Source organism: Thunnus albacares, chromosome 23 (assembly GCF_914725855.1).
Source record: "Thunnus albacares chromosome 23, fThuAlb1.1, whole genome shotgun sequence".
NCBI lineage: Eukaryota > Metazoa > Chordata > Actinopteri > Scombriformes > Scombridae > Thunnus > Thunnus albacares.
In genome coordinates this window covers 25,064,387-25,086,972 of record NC_058128.1, presented here as the reverse complement: position 1 = coordinate 25,086,972, position 22,586 = coordinate 25,064,387, and the positions used below count along the sequence as shown (strand labels likewise).

The 22,586-nt window shown below is 40.2% G+C and overlaps 1 protein-coding gene across 4 annotated transcripts in view; it reads left to right on the top strand.

Annotated features, from left to right (window-relative positions):
- Positions 1-22,104, top strand: part of braf (B-Raf proto-oncogene, serine/threonine kinase) — a 41,624-nt gene extending 19,520 nt beyond the window's left edge. For 2 of the 4 annotated variants that reach the window (XM_044342784.1, XM_044342786.1), the window contains 11 exons: positions 1,864-1,983; positions 3,249-3,385; positions 3,466-3,583; positions 7,600-7,684; positions 7,818-7,994; positions 8,092-8,138; positions 8,832-8,950; positions 9,219-9,350; positions 11,638-11,772; positions 12,855-13,008; positions 15,104-22,104. In XM_044342784.1, coding sequence (XP_044198719.1) covers positions 1,864-1,983; positions 3,249-3,385; positions 3,466-3,583; positions 7,600-7,684; positions 7,818-7,994; positions 8,092-8,138; positions 8,832-8,950; positions 9,219-9,350; positions 11,638-11,772; positions 12,855-13,008; positions 15,104-15,126 — 1,247 coding nt within the window. In that variant the 3' untranslated portion in view covers positions 15,127-22,104. The remainder of the gene's footprint in view (positions 1-1,863; positions 1,984-3,248; positions 3,386-3,465; positions 3,584-7,599; positions 7,685-7,817; positions 7,995-8,091; positions 8,139-8,831; positions 8,951-9,218; positions 9,351-11,637; positions 11,773-12,854; positions 13,009-15,103) is intronic. The other 2 variants (XM_044342785.1, XM_044342787.1) reach the window with 1 other exon arrangement.
- The last annotated feature ends 482 nt before the right edge of the window (positions 22,105-22,586 follow it).

The window sequence follows — 22,586 nt, the reverse complement described above, 5'->3', positions numbered from 1 at the left end:
TACATATTCTCAATTCAGTTACTGATTAAGTAAACATTGATTAAATAAATGTTAATAAAAATGTTTCATTTTCATTAACATTTAATGAAATATGAAATAAAAATGTAATTGTTTCATAAAATGGAACATTTTATCCATTTGTAGGTTAGTGGGTGGCCCTACACAAAATTGTTCTTACGTTTCTTTTGTGTACCAGTTAAATAAACACAATACATTGTGTTAGTTAGTGAACTTTAGAGGTGTTGGTACTGTAGTTTTTTTTTTTGTTTGTTTGTTTTTTTACTTTGGACAGAGCCATGCTAGCTGTTTCCCCCTGCTCCCAGTCTTTATGCTAAGCTAGGCTAACCAGGTCCTGATTCCAGCTCTGTGCTTAACACACAGACATCATAATACTAAACGTAGCACAAAAAGTAAGGAAATTTGTGTTTGGTAGATTATTTCTTTGTTGTAACAATGCTTCTTGGCAATAAATCTTATACTGTTGGAAAGCCTGTTTATTTCCCTTTTAAATCGTGCCACATTTGTAAGGAACATGCATTTGTGGGATGAGCAGCAGAGCTGAGTATGTGGGTTGTGCCAATGAAAAAATTGCCAAATCTTCTCTGCCAATGCCAAACAGCTTATTTTGCTGTTGCTGTTGACTCTTGTTTTGAGCTTCTGGTACCCCCAGGTGCTGCCAGGAGGCCTGCCATGACTGCCCCTCACCGTCAGGCCTGTTTGCACTGGTGTCGGCAACACGTGCACTGGAACCTGAACATGTGGAGGAATGTTATGTTCAGCAATGAGTCCAGATTCTGCCTATGGCAGTTGGATCGTAGGGTCAAAGTGTGGAGAAGACGCAGAGAACACTATGCTGATTGCTGCACCAATAGAGTAACATCTTTTGGTGGAGGCAGTGTGATGGTGTGGGGCGGCATCTCCCTCACTGGAATAACAAGGCTTGTCATCATTGGAGGCAATCTCAATGCATAGAGATATCGAGATGAGAATCTGCAACCAGTGGCAATCCCATATCTCCAAAGTCTGGGACCAAACTCTATCCTCCAAGATGACAATGCTCGCCCCCACAGAGCAGGGTTTATCAGAGGCTACCTCCAGAATTTGGGAGTGGAGAGGATAGAATGGCCTGCCAGCAGTCCTGACCTCAACCCCATTGAACACTTGTGGGATCAGCTTGGGTGTGCTGTTCGTGCCAGAGTGACCAACACAACCACGTTGGTTGACTTGCGACAAATGCTTGTTGAAGAATGGGATGCCATCCCACAGCAGTGTGTGACCATGCTGGTGACCAGCATGAGGAGGAGGTGCCAGGCTGTTGTGACTTCAATCATCCAGTCCATCAAGCCTCAAACAAGAGTCAATGGCAGAATAAGCTGCTTAGCATTGGCAGAGAAGATTTGGCAAATTTTTCATCGGCGCAACCCACATACTCAGCTCCGCTGCTCATCCCACAAATGCATGTTCCTTACAAATGTGGCACCATTTAAAAGGGAAATGAACAGGCTTTCCAACGGTATAAGATTTATTGCCAAGAAGCATTGTTACAACAAAGAAATAATCCACCAAACACAAATTTCCTTACTTTTTGTGCTAAGTTTATTTATCTTCTCATCTCATGCTCGGAGAGAAAACAAATAGGATTATTTCCTAAATAGTTGAAGACTGAACTCTATTAGAAATATCTTCAAAAATGAAATTTGGCAGTGTGAATCCTTCAGATGCCCTGACAAACACAGCTAAGCTAACGTGCTAACAGTGTAGTGTGGTGACAGTTAGTTAGTTAGTTGGTTAGTTGGTTAGTTAGTGGTGAGAGGGGCAGGGTGAGTAGCAGTGATGGTCTGTCTGTCTCTCTTTGCCCTGCAGCCCCCCCGACCCACCCCGCCCGCTGCTTGAGGAAGCACCGAACACGGACCTCAAGCCCCCTCCTATACTCCTACCCCAATGACATAGTGTTTGATTTTGAGCCCGAGCCTGTTTTCCGAGGTAGTTAGGCCTCTGTGTGTTCCTGTGTCCTTCACCCCCTCCCCCCCCTCCTCACGCCCACTCCCCACACACCAACCCCAGCCCTGTGTCACATCCACTGTGTGTCCCCCTCTCTCTCTTTTTCCCCTTATGTCCTCACATGCTCTCTCTGCCACACACCTGACAGCTCACAGGTTGTACACAGATCTCACCAGTACTCTGATCAGACACATCTCACTCCATGGATGGTGGTTTGATTGCTGATAAATTTCCATTAATTAGCTCACCAATTCAATTCAAGACCTTTTTTAATCTGTATTTCATAATAGCACACTAGTAAAGTAATAACAGTAATGCAAGGGGCAGCACTTCTTGACTCTAGGCTTTAGCCACATTCAAAATGCATTAGACTGAAACATCTACCAAAATATGAAAGATCAGAATTGCATTAATTTTGATGGTGTTTAATTTACATGAAAAGACAACATAATCAACAGTATTTAAAGATCCCCTCCAGACATGAGTTGAGATATTCAAAAATACTCTGCTTGGAACAATAATGTGTGTCTGCTATGGTTTTTCCACAAAAAAGTATAAATTACCACTTTAAAATCCTTAAAATGGCATCTACTCCTTCTCCCTCATTAAATATTGTTTGTTTCAAAAGTTGAGCTGCTGGACACAAGATGTCTCCTGAGAAGTCCATTCTCAGTGTTTGTGCAGTGGAGACTTTAAGTTTCCACATCACACTTGTGTAAATTACGTGCTGGAGCAGGATTGGTTCCAAACTAGTTATGATGTCACAACTAACACTCATTTTTATATACCTTATGTGAATATAAGTTGAATGTAAGTTGAATATTGGACCAGGATTGGCTTCCAAACTAGTTGTGATGTCACAAATTGTGCTCACACGCCCTACAAATCAGATTTTCAATTAGCATAGATAAACTTTCCGCTTTGAGCAGATGAATGTGAAAACAGCCTTCTTCTCTAGATTTGTGAAGTCTAGATTATTAAATCATTAACTGCCATCCAACCCAACACCCCCTCACCTTTCCTCTGCATGTGACCAAAAACACACATACACACACATGCACACACACATGCACACACACACACACACACGACAGATACAGCCTCCTCAGTCCCTTTCCTTGCCCAAACCTCCTCTTTCTTTACTCTTCTGCTTTCTCTCACCTTCTTTTATGACCCGTGTTTCCTATCCACCTCACCTCTCTTCTCTTACTGTTCTTCTCCTCTTTTCATCCCTGATTCCCCTCCAGGCTCCACCACAGGGCTGTCGGCCACGCCTCCTGCCTCTTTACCTGGCTCTCTGACCAACGTCAAGGTTCCACAGAAGTCGCCATGCCAACAGAGGGAGCGCAAGTCTTCGTCCTCGTCTGAGGACCGCAATAAAATGGTAAGAGATTGACACACATGCAAGTCCTTCTTCAGGTCCTGGTGTGTGTGCTTGTGCTGACTGTGTGTCCTGTGGAACAGAAAACCCTGGGGAGAAGGGACTCCAGTGATGACTGGGAAATCCCCGAGGGTCAGATCACTCTGGGTCAGAGGATAGGCTCTGGATCCTTTGGAACAGTCTTCAAGGGAAAGTGGCATGGTAAGACCAGTGTTATATTCCACAAGCAGCTTGCTTCTCTTCTTACAGTGAATCCACTAATACATCACTAAATAATCTCAATAGTTTCATCATTTATTAGAGGATTCTGCTGCCTGTTAATGTCCAGACATATATAAGTTGCAACATTTAATTCCTACATCAAACATTTTAGTACAGATTCATCATTTTCTCCATTCATGAAACTATAGGGAGGGAGACTTTTTTTCCTTGCCAGAACTGTGAGGGTAAAAAAGTCTCATTATTATTGACTGATCTGATTTGAGAACTCAAAATGAGCTCATTCCTGCTTTCTTACACTGATTTTTTTCTTTGTGCATAAGAGATGATCATTAAGAGTACTGCACTGATGTAGCATTGCACTCCTATAACATTTTTGGACAATGCAACCTGGATGGCGACTGTTGGTTTGGAGATTTGGGTGTGTTATGCTAGTAGCAGCTAATGTAGCCTGGAGCTGCTAGCCTCCAGCAAAGATGAGGAACAGGCTACAAAGGTCTGGTAACCTCACTTCTTTCTAACTTCACACTTCCAGATTGTTTTACTTTTCAAACTTGTAGTCTTCAGCCTCAACCCACTCTGAGTCATGTGACATCACTGAGGCAAATTATCAGATTTCACACAGCTCCCTCTGGAGACACAAAAGGCTTTATACTACTTCTTTTCAGATTTATATTTTATTGATATTCTGTATAAACAAAAACAAAGAGTCTCTAGTAAGAGAATTGTACAAAAAAAAGTGTACAGACGTAGAAACAAAACTAAACAAATTAAAGGTGCATGTAGTGATGAACGGGCCCTCGCACCTCATGCACTTTGGAGGGAGCGGCAGCCATGGTATCGCTACTAGAGTTCTGTTGACATGGCTCTGAATTTTCAGTATTATCAGACGCTGTGTAAAGGAGTAAAATATCATTTCCTGTGTGCAGTACGTGGCACCGGTGATGACATATTGGAAATTGTCTATACATTTGATGAACTGTGTCAATTAGGCTTTACTTCCTATTATCCGTAAACAATACTACATAAGTGAAATATTAATGCATTAATACATTTATCAGAGGGTAACCTCATGGATAAACATTTTCATGAATATTTAACATTGTAGGAGATAAATATCACTTCCTGTTTCCACTATGTTGCACTAGAGAACACCCACTAATTATACGTCATGTTGCTCTATATCAAGTGTAGACCACACCATGTAAATTTCATATAAATCGGATGATGTTTGTCACACAAGACTGACTTCCTGTTGTCAGTAGGTGGCGCTATGACTATGACTCAATATTGACATGTAGATGTATTCAGGCCTGGACTCTTATCAAGCATGAGAAATATGGGACAGAATGGACAATGTAAAGTCAAGTTACAACAACTTCCTGTTTCCTGTTTCAAAATCGACCGGCACGCCACATAAAGGATGTTCCACGAAAACTCAAATGCTTCACAATTTAGCTTTACAAAGGTCTCTAGGAGGAGTCTGTTAAAGTACAATGCCTGACAATGGCTTCACTTTGCGAAAGAGATGCAAAGTAGATTCAAAAAGGCTGACTTCCTGTTGGACTTAGGATATGGCTCCAAGAGGCTTTTTTAAAAGTCTTGAGATGTTACATCCGCCTTCCAAATTTCATACATCTACGTCTAATGGAAAGGTGGGGGCTTTGACTTTGAAATTTTCTAGGGGCGCCCTCAAGCCATTTTGCCACACCTAAAAACAAGTGCCATGGCCAAGCCCAATTGCATTATCAAATCAACATATTTACTAGTTTGAACATAGGTGCAAAGTTTTGTGATTTTTTTTTTTTTTTGTGTGTGTATCCTAAAGGCCTCAGATATTTGTTTGTAAAATGAAATTGACGCATTAAATTCAAAATGGCTGACTTCCTGTCCGGAAAAAAAACTTGGATTATGTCCAGAATGATGAGACTAATGATCCCACCGAATTTCATGAGTATCTGCGCAACTTTATTTCAACATGGTCCTGCGTTTGGGAGTGCTATGGAGCCTGAAAGGCCACATCTGAGCCCAGTCACTACAGAACTTTGCAATTTTTGCCAGTTCTGACATGTGTGCCAATTTTCGAGCATCCCAAGCCCCTCAAAAATGCAATGGCAAAGGGGAATAATAATCTTTACAAAAACAATAGGTTCCTCATACTTTCAGTGATCAGGCCATAAAAAGACTACCTACGAACACCTTTAATCATTTCATTAACCTTCACTGTAGTCCATATTGTATTTATCAAATTCCTTACATTAATATACTTCAATATATACTCCCTATCTCTCATTCTTAATGAGATTTTCTCAAACGAGGCCACCTTGCCTAGCTGAGTAATCTATTCCTGCAATGATGGTTTCCCTGGAGTCTTCCAACCCCTCAACAAAATCTGTCTGCTCACCATTATACTATACTGGGTCAAATCTGAAGTTCGACAGTCTGCCACAACTAGTGGGTCACTTAATATGTATAGTCAGTTTTTCTCATAATAATTTTGATTTCAATCATAAATACGTTTACAGACTTTCCTCCAGTAGTTCTGTGTAAGAGGCCATTCCCAAAGCATATGCATTAATGTATGCATGATGGGTTAAAGCTTAAGTTGATAGATTGTGGAGAGATTCCAATAAAAACGATTTAGTATCTAAACTGGATCAATCTAATTTTCAAATCTACAGACAAATGTTTGATATCTTTACACATAATATCCCAATCTCTGTCAGCAAGTGAGTTACCCACTACTTTGATACCACTTTTTTCACATATGCAGTAGAAGTCCCCAGTAGAGGTCTTCACAGTTTCAAAAATTCATGCCTGAACCCAAAAAAGACCCGGAAATGTAGTATCAGGAACTGAACCAGACCCGAACCCAAACTGGACCCGTTTATTATTTGTTAGCTGGTTCCAGACCCATGCAGAACCAAGAAATGTCGGACCCGAACCTGGCCTGGAGAGACAGACCCGATCGGCACCAACTTCACAGCTGATTGCTATTAACAAGTTAACGTTAATTTACAAGTTGTCAAAAAGACTTTGTGTCTTACCTAATGTAAAGTTAGTTTCTCCCCCCTGCCTGGCCATGACGCATATAATCCATCCTCCTTGCCAAGAAAGTTGGTAAAATAAATCCAGGTTTTCTGTTATTCCTATCTTGCGGATTGAAACAGCATGGCTAATCCACTCACTATTTCAGTTTAAAAGTCCACTTTGTGTCACAGTGACGGACGACAAACACGACTCCTTCAGAATCATCTTTGTAGTTTTGCTGCATCTAGCATAATAAAGATAACTTTGACTGTTTGCCTCTTTTGAACTATAATAACGATTGCTTGTTCATTGCCATGGCTGCAAACGTTAGCATTGCTAATTTGCTATCTGTGCTCTCTGGGACGAGTCTGACTTCTGCTCTCTGACCCTTCAGCTCCTGAGCCACAGATGCACTTTGCAGTTTGCTTGCGTTCCTTGCTGTTGCATACATGAACACACACAGCACTTCCATCATGATCAGTGCTGTCTGATTACGGCCAGGTCTTCTCGGATCCACTCGGGTATTACACATTATGTTAAACAGACCCGGGACCTTCAGCAATAGAATGGGACCTGACCTGGACTCAACTGACCGCATAAAACATGGATCAGAACCTGTATGGGTCTTTGGTCCTAGGGTTTGGGTGGACCCATGAAGACCTCTACTCCCCCAACACACGCTGATGTGTTAAAATCAAGTTCCCCTTTAAGTGATTACAATAACCTCTAGAGGGCCGAACAAGATGTGCATTTAATCTCTCTTTTGTGCTGCTGTGGTAATTCTTTTAACATGACACCGTTCAGTTCAGACTGTCGTGTTGAAGAGTTACAGAAATCTTACCTTGTCTGACCAAGGACATCAAGGTTGTGTGGTAGTTTGTTGTCAGATGCTGGTGATGTGCATCCATGTGTGAAGATTGAGTGGATACATTATGTATCACACTGACGTATCCTCTTTGTCCTCTCAGGTGATGTGGCTGTGAAGATGTTGAACGTCACTGCTCCCACGCCACAACAGCTTCAGGCCTTCAAGAATGAAGTGGGAGTCCTCAGGTAACTCTTCCACCTACTGTTTAACCAGGAGACTCTGTTTATACATTAACATTATGACCTGGCACGAATTAAGGCCCTTTAACGGAGCTATACAAAACTGTTTTATCAACCCGTGTGTGTGTGTTTGCACCAGGAAAACGCGTCATGTGAACATCCTGCTGTTCATGGGCTACACCACCAAGCCCCAGCTGGCCATTGTGACCCAGTGGTGTGAAGGTTCCAGTCTGTACCACCACCTGCACATCATCGAGACCAAGTTTGAAATGATCAAGCTCATCGACATCGCCCGGCAGACTGCCCAGGGCATGGAGTGAGTCCCCCACCCCACAATTACACAGACAGTCTCTGTCAGAGTTCACCATTCCTGCAGCAAGTCCAGTAACTTTTTTTTGTCTTTTCCTCCTCAGTTACCTGCATGCCAAATCAATTATCCACAGAGATCTGAAGAGCAACAGTATCCTCTCATTGTACATTTTTCAACCACTTGACACACTGTCAAAGTGCTCATCAGATCCACTGGTGACCTTGTTTAACACACGCAGATGGCAGCTATAAAAAAAGAAAACACTGCCTATGATACTAGTTTATACTAGAAGTGAAGGTCCAAAACTGGAGGTTTGATGATGTTCATGATTTATCATCCTAAAAAGTGTTTCCCCTATAATTGTACAGAACGAGAACCCCTGCTAGGCCAAAACAATATATTTTAACGCCAAATATCCATTCATTCAGAAATAAATAGCGTTTGGAAGCTTCTGTGCAGAGCTTCTGTGCTGTGTTTAGAAACTTGAGCTGTTGCCTAGGAAACTCTTGGTAGCGTTGCTCCTTTTTAAGGAATAGGGCAGTGTCTAATATGTGTGTTGTAAAAGTGAAGGGGGTTAGCTCTAAAGTTAGCAACAATGGGTTAGCCTTACCCTAACATGCTAAACAGAGAAAGAGAACGGAGAAATGTGTGACTGCTGAGTCTCCCGACTTTTGCTTAGCGGATCCCCACAGGCCAGGCCAAAGCAGTCAGCCTAGAGGAAACACTGCTAACAGACGTCAGGGATGGAAATATAACCTCTGTCCTCAGAATACACAACTCCTACATAGCTAAGAACTTAGAGGTGGAAGAAGAGAGTATTTCCTTGACCTCCGCCCCCTCCAGATATTTTCCTCCACGAGGATCTGACGGTGAAGATTGGTGACTTTGGTCTGGCCACAGTGAAGTCCCGCTGGAGTGGCTCCCACCAGTTTGAGCAGCTGTCTGGCTCTATACTGTGGATGGTGAGTGTTGGTTTGTGGTGTGTTTTGTGAGTCTTTTGGAGATAAATGTTTTCAATTCTAGAGCAGCAGGGTTTAAATCAAACAATTTAGGCTTTATGCTATTATTATCATGAAGAAAACCAATACTTTTTTTTTTTTATAAAACATGAAATATATTTGTGTTCTGGCATGAGTGCAAAGTGTGTACTATGTCCTCTGTGCGTGTGTAGTTTTCCTTGGATGAAAGCAGCGTGTCATGTGACAGTCAGTCTAACCTGTGCTTTCTCAGGCTCCAGAGGTGATCCGGCTGCAGGACAAGAATCCCTACAGCTTCCAGTCAGACGTCTACGCCTTTGGCATTGTGCTGTATGAGCTCATGTCAGGAGCACTGCCCTACTCCAACATCAACAACAGAGACCAGGTCGGATGTTTGAACAAATCCTAACGCATTTATACAGTCTGTTTGAATGTTTTCATAGTTTTCATATTCCAGTTCAGTAGCTCCCTGCTTACACATGTACCAAACATGGTTAAACACACATGGTTGTCTATACAGAGAGAAGTCTAAACCAAAATAACCTCAGTGACCAGAAAAATAGGAACCCTGCCCCTGCAGGTCTTTTGCATGTGTTGCTACATAAATGCCTGCATGCATCAGCAACTCCAGTGATGGAAAAAAAAAAATAGAATATTTTCACCACCCAATAAGATTTCTGTTTGAATATATCCACCATGCATTGTCTCAACTAAACAAGCGTCCTGAACTTATATACTTTAATGACTAACTTAGAGTTAGTTCTTAAAGTTATATTTCGTCACCCTGTTTGTAAAAGTAAGGATAAACTATAATGATGCTGCAGCTATTGTGCGTAATTTTCCATTTTTTTCTAGGAGACGGTTTGTCAACTTCGGTGGAGCACATTATAGTTGTGTATAGAGTTGTGAAGTGTGAGGGGTTGCTGGTTCTGTATGTGTTATACCCCATTCTGTATTCCCATTTCAGATATTTCTTTAAACAATCTCTTCAATACTACTGAACATAGAAACTCAAGACTCTCCTGGATAATGTAACAATCCTGTAGGTTTATATTCTGACCACCAATTTACATTATTTACACGACAGCTAAGAATTATTACAGCTAAGAATACTAGAATACCCATGAGCGTTGGCCACCAGGTAAGCAATTCAAAACACATCATCACTGAAGCTGTAAAAAATAGCCATAGTTGTTGAATTCACTCAAAAGTGACCCAGAAATGAAAAGTGAACGGATTCACTAGATTGTAAAATCAGGTTTCTCAACACTGTAATCTTTAGCCTCTTAGCAGCGCATGTGACCAAACTGTTTCTTGCTGAAATGCACCTTGTGAACCAGATATTTTATAAAACAGTTGTTCATCTTTCATTATGATGATTTCACCAGGAGAGTTTCATGTTGATCCAAGCCATGGAAGCTCATACTGAGTCACTAATGTTATCTTCCGGAACCAGGGACCCCCAAAATAGCTCCTCTCACTTTGCAACTCTATAATGTACAAACATTGTCTCAAGAAGTTTTTTTACTCTTTTTTTTTCTTTAACAGGCCCACATAGCACTGGTTAATGATTTAAGATGTTTATCTCTTTACATCATTCAGCATTTGGCAGGACCCATTGTGCTGTTAGGTTTGTATTCCACTTGGAAAGTGGAAGATATTTAGCCTAGCTTGATAATGTTAGCAATAATTCCCACTAGACATTACTTTTGGTTCATGCTATTTCAACACCTGCTGAGTCATCAGCAGCTCCTGCACACTCAGGCTGTTTGTCCTACATTATAGAAAGTAAGGGGCTAGCTAGCATTATCTGTCTGCTCCAGTTGTGGTGACAGCAAATAACCAGACTGTGAAGTGTCTGTATTCAGTACAGAGCTGGAGTCAGGATGTGGTTAGCCTAGCCTAGCATAAAGACTGGAAGCAGGGGAAAACAGCTACTCTGGCTTTGTCCAAAGTTCAGAAATACACCTACCAGCACCTCTAAAGCTCACTGATTAACATGTTGTCAGTAATGTATATAAGTATATACCAATTTTACACATGTTATTATGTTTAAAGGGATTAGCTATAGCAGTTTGAGTGAGAATATCACAGATTAATAACTACCTGTTAATCTACAACCTGGCTGTAGTCCTTTTTTTAGCATTTCAACATAGATGCTCTCTGTGAATAGGGGTGGTGTTTGATGCAATGTGGGTGATGATCTCTTAGATTATTAAATAACATAAACAATAAGCACATAGTGTAAGTAAATATCCCTACATGGGTTAAATAAGATCAGGAGAAGGGAAACCACAGGGGGATTATACCTGTAGGCTATTGGTGGACTTTAAATCTAGTTAACACCATGGGCTTGTTTGCTTCTAATTCCTCCAGTTAAATTGTATATAATTATTATGATTATTATCTATATATTATCATCATTATTATATGTTATTATCTTTATAATTATTCAAGTGGCAGACTCCCGGCTCCATAGAGGAGGAGGAGAACATATTATAAAAGTGCTGGGATCTTGAATTAACTCAACACACCTTATGATCCAGACCACAAGCATATCTCCTAATATTAACATGCAGGCTCTATTAGAAGCTACAGCTCTATGCAACATTAACAGCCTGTTTATCCTGCTAACTGATATAACAATGACTGGTATCTACTCTTCCCTGCAGATCATATTTATGGTTGGTCGAGGTTACTTGTCTCCCGACCTCAGCAAGGTGCGCAGCAACTGTCCAAAGGCCATGAAGAGACTGATGGCTGACTGCCTGAAGAAGAAGAGAGAGGAGCGACCCCTTTTCCCTCAGGTGAGACAAAATATAATTCAGGAAAGGTTTTTTTGGCCCCACCTGGTCCCCAAAAATATAACTGCATATAATTGCGCTTTATCATATTTTAGTAAGACATCTCCCTGTTTCCTGATCTGCTCCTGTTTTAATTTGCCTCAACACTTCCTTCATTTTGACCTGTTGTCTCAGTCTATTCAGTATAATGCACGCAGTGCACAGTAGGGGTGTAACAGTACATAAAATGAATGTTTCAGTATGATTTCGCAACAGCAGAGAAAACAAAAGAAAGGTAGAAAAAGAACATTTTGTTTTTTTATTTTGAAAAATGTAATCATCCAACAATGGTTCATTGGTCATAACTATTACTAAAACAGTTCAGTTGTGCTGTAGTGGAAACTATTACAGAAACCACTCTGCCGCAGTGAAAATGAATGAGGTTGCGGCTCCGCCCAATTCGCTGCCTTCTGGGTGTTTCTACGCTAATGTGAAACATCAACAGCAAGTGTAGAGTTTCATTGGCAGTAGCTTAACACTGTTTGAAAAAACAGCAAAGTAGAAGTGATTGCAATTTAATTAATGAACGATTACAATATGTTTGTATTCAGCAAGTAAGCCATTATTGTACAGGTAATTCCATCCCCTTCAGTGTCTGTTACCCATCCTTTATTTGTTGGTGCCAACCACACTATGGTTTGATACTGGAATTTATTTTATAATAGAAAGACTGGTGTTTCCATTAGTCAGTGCTGATTGTAGATGTATTTTAGTCCCAGAATGTGATGTAATGTCAGTAGACCAATGTGGATTTTTTTAAGGGGGGAGTAAAATGTTTCTTAAACATGTAGCAGCAAATTGGGTTTCAGTTTTTTATGTTATCTGTGAATTTCACATTATTAAGACATGTTTAATGTTGTTTAATCAATGAACAATTGAATTGGCTTTGCCAGTAGATGGCCTCCATTTACTGGTTGAAAACTGAAGCAATGACTCAAACACAATGCACATTTTTCTTGGTTTTGGTTGGTCGTGTTTTGCTGTGAATGGTGATAATTCTGATTCTGATTGATGACCCCGTGGCTGTGCTGTGTGTTTTTTTTCAGATCTTGGCGTCCATTGAGCTGCTGGCTCGCTCGTTACCCAAAATCCACCGCAGCGCCTCAGAGCCTTCGTTAAACCGAGCCGGCTTTCAGACAGAGGACTTCAGCTTGTACGCCTGCGCCTCACCCAAAACCCCCATCCAGGCTGGCGGCTATGGTGAGCTCAACAACACATACACATGTGTTTTAACAGTATTTGTGGCATCTCTTTGATTCAATATATCAAAGAACCAACCTGAGTTGTTGATTTTGATGTTTCAGGTTGAAAGTTTCATTCACAGTAGCTTAACAAATATCGAAAAAACAGCAAAGTAGAAGTGATTGGAATTAATGGTAAATGGACTACACTTAGGCTATATGGTGCTTTTCTAGTCTATTGACCACTCAAAGTACTTAACAACTCATGCCAGCATTCACCCATTCACACACACATTCATACACTGATGGCAGAGGCCGTCATGCAAGGTGCCAACCTGCTCATCACGAGCAATATAGTGCTTTACAATGCTTCTAATGCTCACTCACCCATTCACACACACACTCACACACTGCTGGTGCAGCCATTGGGAGTAATTTGGGTTCAGCATCTTGCCCAAGGACACTTGAACATGCGGACTGGAGGAGCTGCGGATTGAACCACCAACCTTTTGATTGGTTGATGACCCACTCTGCCTCCTGAGCCACACCCGCCAATTACTGAAAGAGTAGGAAGAATATTTCTGTTAAAATACACGTTTTTAATTCAAAAACAGCATTCTATTTTACATACAGGTGCAGTTGTTGTAAAATAGTTATAGCATGGATGATTTAGCAAAATCTGATGCAGATATTAAACACAAAGATTATAGCTGCATGAGTAGTTTTCTTAAACAATCAAATGACTGTATATAAAGGCGTCACTTGTAGTAACAAACCCACAGAGCATTATCACCAAGTCTGCAGTTCCTCTCAGCTCTACTGAGCTTTTTTAGCCTCTCTTAGTTAATTGCTTTTGTTTTCCAGGCCACAATTTCCACTCTCATCAAACAAGCTCTGATAAATTCCACATAGAGCATGAGGAAGCTAGCTGTGTACTGTATTTTTCTCAGGAGTTGGTGGAGACCAAACCAGAGCTAATAGGAAAGTGTATATTGGTCAGGTGGACACAAACATGACTCCAAATCAATTATGTTGCTCTGTCTGCTTTATCGGTAAATATGAAACACTTTCTCCGTATCAGATATTGTGTTTTAAGCTTGCTCCACCGCTTCCAAGTAGCAAATAAAATGATAAAAGTAATACATCTTAAATATACAGGTTCACAAGATAATATTTTATTTGTATTGCACATCTTTGGTAAACAACCACTAGGGGTGTAACAGTACCAGTATTTGTGCCAAATTGCCACAGTACAGACGTTACGGTTCAGTGCATGCAGTATATATATTAAAATAGTTTAATAATCCACGTAGTCCCAAGTGTGGAACAATAATTCTATAGCACAAGTTCTACCTGGAACGTTTTGGCAGTGCACCACTTAGCTATAGCATACTCATGGATGTATTCTAACCAGCTTAGCCAAGTTAGCATGGTTACCCTGTTACCCTGGTTACCCTGTAGTGTTGCTGCCGTCAGAATTACAAACTAGAGACCCATGACACTGACGGAGTGCAACACTATTATTAAAATATGCGCCATTATCTCTGGCCCTGTGATGGTTGTGTTACTGTTGTAGCTGCTGCAGGTCTGTCAGCAGGTGTCCTGACTCCTTGCAAGAAACATAAAGCTTGTTTTCTTTTTCCATTGCAGCACAACTAAACTGTTTCAGTAATAGTTATGACCAATGAGCCATTGATGGATGTTTACATTTTTCAAAATAAAAGATCAAAAATGTTATTTTCTTCCTGTTATTTTTTTTTCCCCTGCTGTACTTAACTGTGAATTTTGTGTAGTGTTACACCCCTAAGAACTACACATCTCAATATCCATGCATGAAGAGATGCGGAATGTTGTCAGTAATGTCATTCCATAGAGGTGGAGATGGGGATAGCTGTACTGTGAAGATGCAATTTATTTCTACTTAAATCTTGTTTTGCCTGAGATGAGACACTCAGCTGAAAATACATTTCCACTTTCTGCCTTCATTTGAATTGGTTGAGTTAAACTGTGACAAAAAAAGATACCAACAGTTAAACCTGATACTTGAAATGATTAAGCTCGCTGCAACAGTGCTTACATACTAATTTTCTGCTTATGTCTTATTTTTTTTTCAGGGGAGTTTTCAGCATTTAAGTAAGTGCTGACAATCCCACTAGTCCATCCCTCGTCACTTCTCAAAAGTCTTGTGTCCCTGCGGTGGATTCATTCATTACTGAAAAAAACTGAAAAAAATAGTCTCAAAGAATGTGCTGTTTTCTTCCTCTGTCAACCTGAAGAAGGCAGCCTCTCTGGAGTCCTTCCAGCAAAAAAGCTGTCCAGCAGGCAAACAGCCACAGCGACAGACAAAACAGAATTAGGAAAAAATAAAAAAAAAAACAAAAAAAAGAAACTTGAACAACACAAAAAGGAAAGAAAAAAAAAAAACAAGACACGAAGATATCCATACCAAAACGGTTTTGAGGAGGATACGGAAAACTCCACGGATCGACCTGCCTGCTGGAGGGGAAGATGAAGGCAAAAAAGGAAAGGGGAGACGTCAGGAGAAGTCGAGGTTTTGGGAGATACTCGTCCCGTCCTTTCCTGCTCGGGTGAGGAGGGAGGCTGGTTTGTCCAGCCGGGCCGCTGAACTGTGCTTTTGACCGACGGCAGGACGTGGGCCTGTGGAAGGAGGAGCGGCCTGGACCCGGTCGGTTGAGATGGAAGGCCAGGTGTTAGCCCGTTCCTGAGATGAGTCAGAGGTCATTCAGCAGGAATTAAACCCCGAAGGAAGACGACTTGAAAGATAGATCTATTTTTATTTTTTCATTAGTTTCTCATGTTGCTAGATTTTAGCTAGGAGTTGCTAGGAATGCCAAGCTTTTTTTTTTTGTCCTTTTGTTTCTTTTGAAGAGATGGTAGCTATTTTAGATGAAAGCTTTCCTCCCTGCCACGCAGCACAGGCCTTTGCTTTTTTTTTTCTTTTTGGGCTTAATGCTGACCAAATTCCACAAAATACTGTGTTTTGCCTTCTTGTTTGCCTCTAACCAATTAGAAACCAGTGATAAAACTGCTCTTGTGTCTATTGGGAGTTTTTGCTAAAAAGGATTTCTAAACCTTCATGTGAAAGTAGAAGAGGTTCCTTCTGTAGATGTCTGGTCCAACAACAGGAGCTGTTCTTTAAGAGGAAAAATGAACAAATGAAATGCATGTTCATTAGTGAGCTTTAGAGGTGTTGGTAGGCATGAAAGATTTTGCTCCTGAGATGCTTCAACCTTTTCAAAGGATTTCATGTGGAAGCAGCAGAAGCAGTTCTTTCCGTAGATTTCCAGTAGAAAAGCCCTAGAGCCTGACATGGTCTGCCGACCACAGGAGCTGTTCTTAGGGAGGAAAAACTCAAGATTTGTTTGCTACACAAGAGTGGTTTCTTTTTGTGTTTTGAAGAGCCTGGTCTAAGTGGAGCTGCTGCTCAGGCTTTACACTGAGCTCCAGTGTAAGTCATGTGTACAGTACTTGTTGCTTTTCTAAGCTTCCAAGTTGTTACACAGCATCATTGCAACGAAGTTTTTCCTTTGCTTCTCACATTTTTCCAAAAAAAAAAAACCTAACCTCAGATTTTTTTGTGACACCAAGTGCATGTTGTCATATTCCTTTTTGGTTTTTTTTTGATAATGTGGCTTTAATATTGCACTCAGCTTAAAATGGGGACCTTACTTGTTGCAGCTGCTGACTAATGTGCTGCAGCGTTACCTGCTGAAAGGACCGGTGATCCTCTGGAGAGTTCTGTTTAGTCTTGGGAAAAGTCCGAAAATGTTCTTTCAATCTCACCTTTTACTTTCTCTACACATGCACCTGTACTTTTTCATTCCAGCGTGTGTTAAGGATTGTAGGTGTTATTACAGGTTCATTTTATTTTGTTATCGTCGTCATTTGCCTTTTTCTGTACAGGCAGGCCTGCAGATATTTACTTATTTATGTGAATTTTTTTTTTTGTTTTGTTTTCTGGATTTATTTTAAGAACCGCTTTATTTGAAGCTACCAGTCTTTCTTTTGACGCTTGTTTAGTCGTTGTGACTCGTGTACTTGCACTTTGTAGAGATGGATTGAAGCAAATGAGCGACTTGCCTTTTCCTTTTCTTTTTAATTGAAGAATACATTGTGACATACGGAGCTGATGACCCAAAATTTCAATTTCCAGTGCACGAGTCATCTGCAGGGGCTGAACTGTGAATACTGTGCTGGGAAGGCTCGATTGTCAGCTAAGGACCCTCCAGCAGCCGCGTATGTAACCATACCTACAGTGATGGGAGCTGAGCAAATGAGACTGCTGGCTTGATAAATGGATGTTGTGGAGGTGGAGCACACAGTTGAATCGTTGACATTCGTTGAGGATCATGTACGTCTTTCTGTCATGAACTAACCCTCAGGCATCTCCTCACATAGCAACGTTATTACACGTTTTGTCGCCAACCTTTATGGAACAGTCCAATGTGTTAGGAAGTACACCAGTTTTTCCTCTTACCCACAATCAGGTGAGAAGATAAACATCAGTGACATATTTGTGTGTCCAGGACTGAGATCGTGTTGCAACATATTTAGCCTAGCTTTGCACAAAGACTGGAAGCAGAGGGAAACTGCTAGCTCTGAGCAAGGACAGTCTATTACTTTCCACGGATCCTGGATCACCATCTCCTGTAATTTAGACATTTTTTGTCACTGAGCAGCTCATATAATGTGTTATAAGAAGCATGTCGAAAATGCAAACTGGTAGAAAATCTTCTTAAGTGAGAAAAACCAGGTCAGGCTGGTGCAAAGTGACAAACATGACAAGGTCACCACCTCAGCTACTGTCATCAGTAATCAACATCTTAAATACCAGTGATTTTATATCATTTTGAAGTTACACAGTATGTAGGTTTATGTGTATATTTATGTGTGTAAACAGTAACAATGCTGCCGTATTGATGCCTTTAGATGATGTTATTTTGAGTGTCGATGGAGCAGCTACAATGTTAGCATAGCTCTGATCGATCTGAACTCCATTCCTGTTGTTGTTTTTCCCAATTTATAAGTGGCTAAAAAGAATACAGTGAGTTTGTATTTCCAACATTCTTCCCATAACAGATTTTATGAGCTGCTCCTTGATTGAATATACCCAAGTAATGGGAGATGGTGATCTCCTGTAATCCTGCTCCATCAAGTGAAAAAGAAGTATCTCTGGACTGGATGCACAAAGATGATATTGATATTAATCTCACATTACTCAGGGTAAGACATCAGACGAGCGTTTTCTAATTCATCACATGATAAATGATGAATTATAACCAAACCAAAATCTGTGTGAAGCGTGATATCTACTGGTGGACGCAAGGTACTTAATGTCCATCTGCTATTGGTCCAGTCCCAGGTGATGTCACTCTGTAGAGTGCGTGTTCACTTCATTTGACCTGGCAGCAATGGTGGGACAAAGCCTTTGAAGGTTAATTCCAGATTTATTACACCATTCATGTCCGTGATAACAGCATTGCACCCACCAAGTTAATACCTAGGATTTGGGAAGGCAGTAAGGCTGTCACTTTTTTATTTGAAGGTTGAACTAGTGTCCCAACATGGAGAAAAAAATAAATCTGATATAATCTGTTTGAATTTAAAATTGACAGTGTGTAGGCGCAATAGGCCGTGCCTGGTACTCCACCAGTTCAGAAAATGTACTGTCCATCTGGCCATTGCATGTCCTGTTGCCCTAATCAGTAAGTAGGCTATTGTTCTCTTTGCCAATGCAAAATGGAGAAAGCTAGCAAGCTGAATAATCATTACACCACAGGAGTAGAACTTATTTGGAAGGAAAAACAAAGGTAAATGATAAAAATGATTGCCAAACTGTCAGTTTTAGTATCCACCAGGTTATAGAAAAACCCCACCGCACACCACCTGCCCAAACAGCAGACACACAACGTTAGCAAGTAGCATTTAGCTGCTAAAGAGCCAGATATTTTTCTCTTATATTTTGTAGAGAACAAACCAGAGCTAAAAGGAGAGTGAATAGTTGTCATCTGGAGACAAGAAATGTGGTTTCAAATGAATGCTAACATTGCTATGTGTTCACTGGGTGTGTAAATAGGTGGTTAGCTAACAATTGTGCTGTAATAACTTATGGTGGAGGTTGTGTTTTCAGCTTGTTGTGGACTTCTGTCCCCAAGTAGGTTAAAATAAAAAAAATTTAAAAAAAAGCTGGTGTCACCTGACACTAAAGACCAGCTAATAGCAGCCATTCCAGTATGTGGGTTTCACCAGTAGATTTTAAAGAGGAGAGCTCCACAGGTTTTGGTTTGCAGTTTGCACTACTCTGTTATCTGTCCATTACTTCTACGTGACTCCCCCACAGTATGCAGGTTATGGTTAGACTGATATACAGAGACAATGTAGGGCTTTTATTAAATATGACATATCGTCCAGTCGTGTAACACCTCTGATATGATGGAGGTTCCTCTCTGTCCACAACTTCACCAAACGTGGGGGAACCTGAGTTAACATGTTATTCACTCTCAAGAAGATGAGAACCACCTCAAGGATTGTCTGGGTTGTGAAGGAGACTTTTGAGTCACTTGATGTGAGAGAGATAATTGTCGAGAATTTATTTGTCGTGAAATTGTACATTTTTGAAGATAATGAAGAAACTGTGTCATAATGTAGGTACCTACAGATGAGGACTGAGGATGTGGGAAAGTGTGGATTCTGGTTGTAGTCACTGAATTCACAAACGATGTCGGAATTCTGAAATATTTTTAGACTTAATGATATTCTCAGTTTTTCTTTATTTTAAGAATACTGATTTAAGTCAGAAGAGTTCTTTCATGAAGTCAGACTGTGTTCATTCTCAGAATTCTCTTTAAATCTCAGAATTCTGAATTTAAAGTTAGAATAATTGTTGTATTGTGATATTATTGGGCTTTATTCTGAAAATGAAGAGTTGTATTTTATAGTCGACAAAGACATGAAATGTGAGGAGAGTGAGAAGGAAATGACAGGCGGGCACTTCTGTTTACACCTAGAATCTTGAAATTCAGGAACTAAGATCAGAATTTTTCTTTTTTAAATTCATACTTAAGACAAAAGTCTGAAAGTTGGGTGTCATTCTGTCACAGGGTCAACACACACACACACACACACACACACACACACACACACACACACACACACACAAAGATAAATAGACAAATGGGCAGTTGAGTTTCCAATCCACTGAAGCTGCATGTCTTTGGACAGTAAAAGAATATGGAAAGAAAGGGCGCACTAAATCTGACTTTAATCTCACAATAATTCAGAATTATTAGATTAAAGGGTCAGTCCACATAAATGACAAAAAAAAAAAACATTTCCTCACGTCCCTCCAGTAGTATCTATTCAGTCAGATAGTTTTTGTTTTACGTGTCTAAATTTGAAGTCTCTGACATTTCTGCCTCCAGCCCAACACAGTGGAGGTGAATGGAATGTAGTTTGTGCTGCTCAGCGCATTGAATTTATTACTCTGGATAATGTGCAGACTTCACAGTCAACTGTTATAACTGGAACTACTTTCCACCAAGGAAATCTTCCCTAAGAGAAGTGTTGATGGTGGCTGTGCAGCAAGTAAGATGAAGCTAATTTACTGTCATAGTGAATCCCTTAGTGACTTAAATGTACTGTCTTTGAGTTTGTAATAAATATATAGTTTTAATCTCATACTAAAACTTTCAACTCGAGGGTATTGAACCAGATGATTAATCAACCGTCTAGGCCAAAGTCCAGAATCTTTAACTGGTTATTCTGTAATTAATCCAGACAAACATATCAAAAATAAGACACAACATATCTAAAATAAGACAGAACAAGAAAGGAATGATTTGATTGATGTAACAAAATACTCATTATTGAGAGAAAGGTGATAATTATTCTGATATAGATTGTGGATGATATTGTCCATGTTCACCTCCATCGTATTGGGCTGGAGGCAGAACTCTCAGAGACAGATATCTCAAAATCTAGACAAATGAAACCAAAACTGTCTGCATGATACATCCCACTTTGTTTGGAAGCTGCAGATGACAAAAAAAAAGTTCTCTTAATGTCCCCTTACTTGCTTGTTTTGATGCTTTTGACCTTGGAAACTGCTGTTGTCGAGTGAAAGAATGAAAAGAGGTTCTCAGAATCACAGTTCTGTGAGAACTGAGCAACATATAAAAACTGTGATGTGGTCAAAAGCTCCAGAACAGTTGAGATTTTTTCTGTCAGCTGCTGCTGTTTGATAGACCCAGAGTGAAGTGTTAGCATCACTAGATGCAGCACATGTCCTCAGTCCTCCTCCACACATCAGTATCAGCCTTCACAAGCCTGTTTGCAGATTACAGTGGCAGTTGGCAGCTGTAGGGCTGTTCTGGGATCAGCTGTTGCACGTTTTTTTTCAGATTGTTCACATGTCGGGACCTGAGGAAGTAAACAGTAATGTCTTTCAGAGTGCTGTATTTATTTTCCTTGGAGATCTTTTATTTTCTATGAGAATATTATCACACATGTATATCTCCTGAAACGTCATTGAATCTGCAGGAGGAAAAACCCTGACCTCCATCACTGAGGGGTCTCCTCTACTCCACCCACCTCTGATCTCACCACTCCTCCTCCTCCTCCTCCTCCTCCTCCTCCGCTCTTCCTCTTCCTCTTCCTCCAAGACTTTGTGTTTAGTTTTCTGTACTTTTCATTGTCCTTTTTTTTTTTCTTTCTTCTGGAACATTCCCTCCCTCTCCCTCCTTGCCTGCACCTTAAACCCAACAATTCCTTTCAACTGAGAACTATCATGAAAAAACTTTATGGAGATTTGTTTTTTTTGTTTTTTTTTTGTTTGTTCGTTTGTTTTTCCACCTGTAAATAGTTGTACAAAGGAAATACTGTCAGTTTGCTAGGAGGCATGGAGACTACAAATGTAACAAATTATAAAATGTTCAAAATAAAGAGACAAAGATTAAAAGACATTTTGATAGGCAGACCTCTGAGAAAAACGGTTGAGTGTAAAAATATTTAAGGCTGTATCATAAGGAGAAAGAGCTTAATGTATTTGTTGTGAATATGAAAAACTGATATATTAAAGAAGTGCATGAAAACTGTAGCTTGGTTCTTGTGTCATTTGTCTTCCATTAACTCAGACATGCTTTTCTTCCACATGGTGGCAGCATCCACCACTGGAAACATCTGCTGCTTTAATATGCTGTGAAACAATACAGTCCAATTTTTTTATCTGTTTCATGACACATCTGCCAATATAGTTCCAAAGCCACCTTCACATTCTTAGTGTTCAGTGTGTACTTAACCTGTACTTCAAGATGATATATGATGAATTATAATCACACATCTACTCTACCAAACATACAACATACATAGAAATAACAGCAACAATACACTGCATTTTTCCAGTTTCTCAATAATTTCCTAGAAAGGAACTGAAGAGGTTTTCTTCACTATAATCATTCCCCCTGTTCATACTGGCTCTTAAAAGATAGTAACAAAAAAACTAATGTTGAAAGATATCTACTTGATTTGACCCATTTGGATGACTGAAGCTTCATATTAGCTTAAATCCATTTTTACACA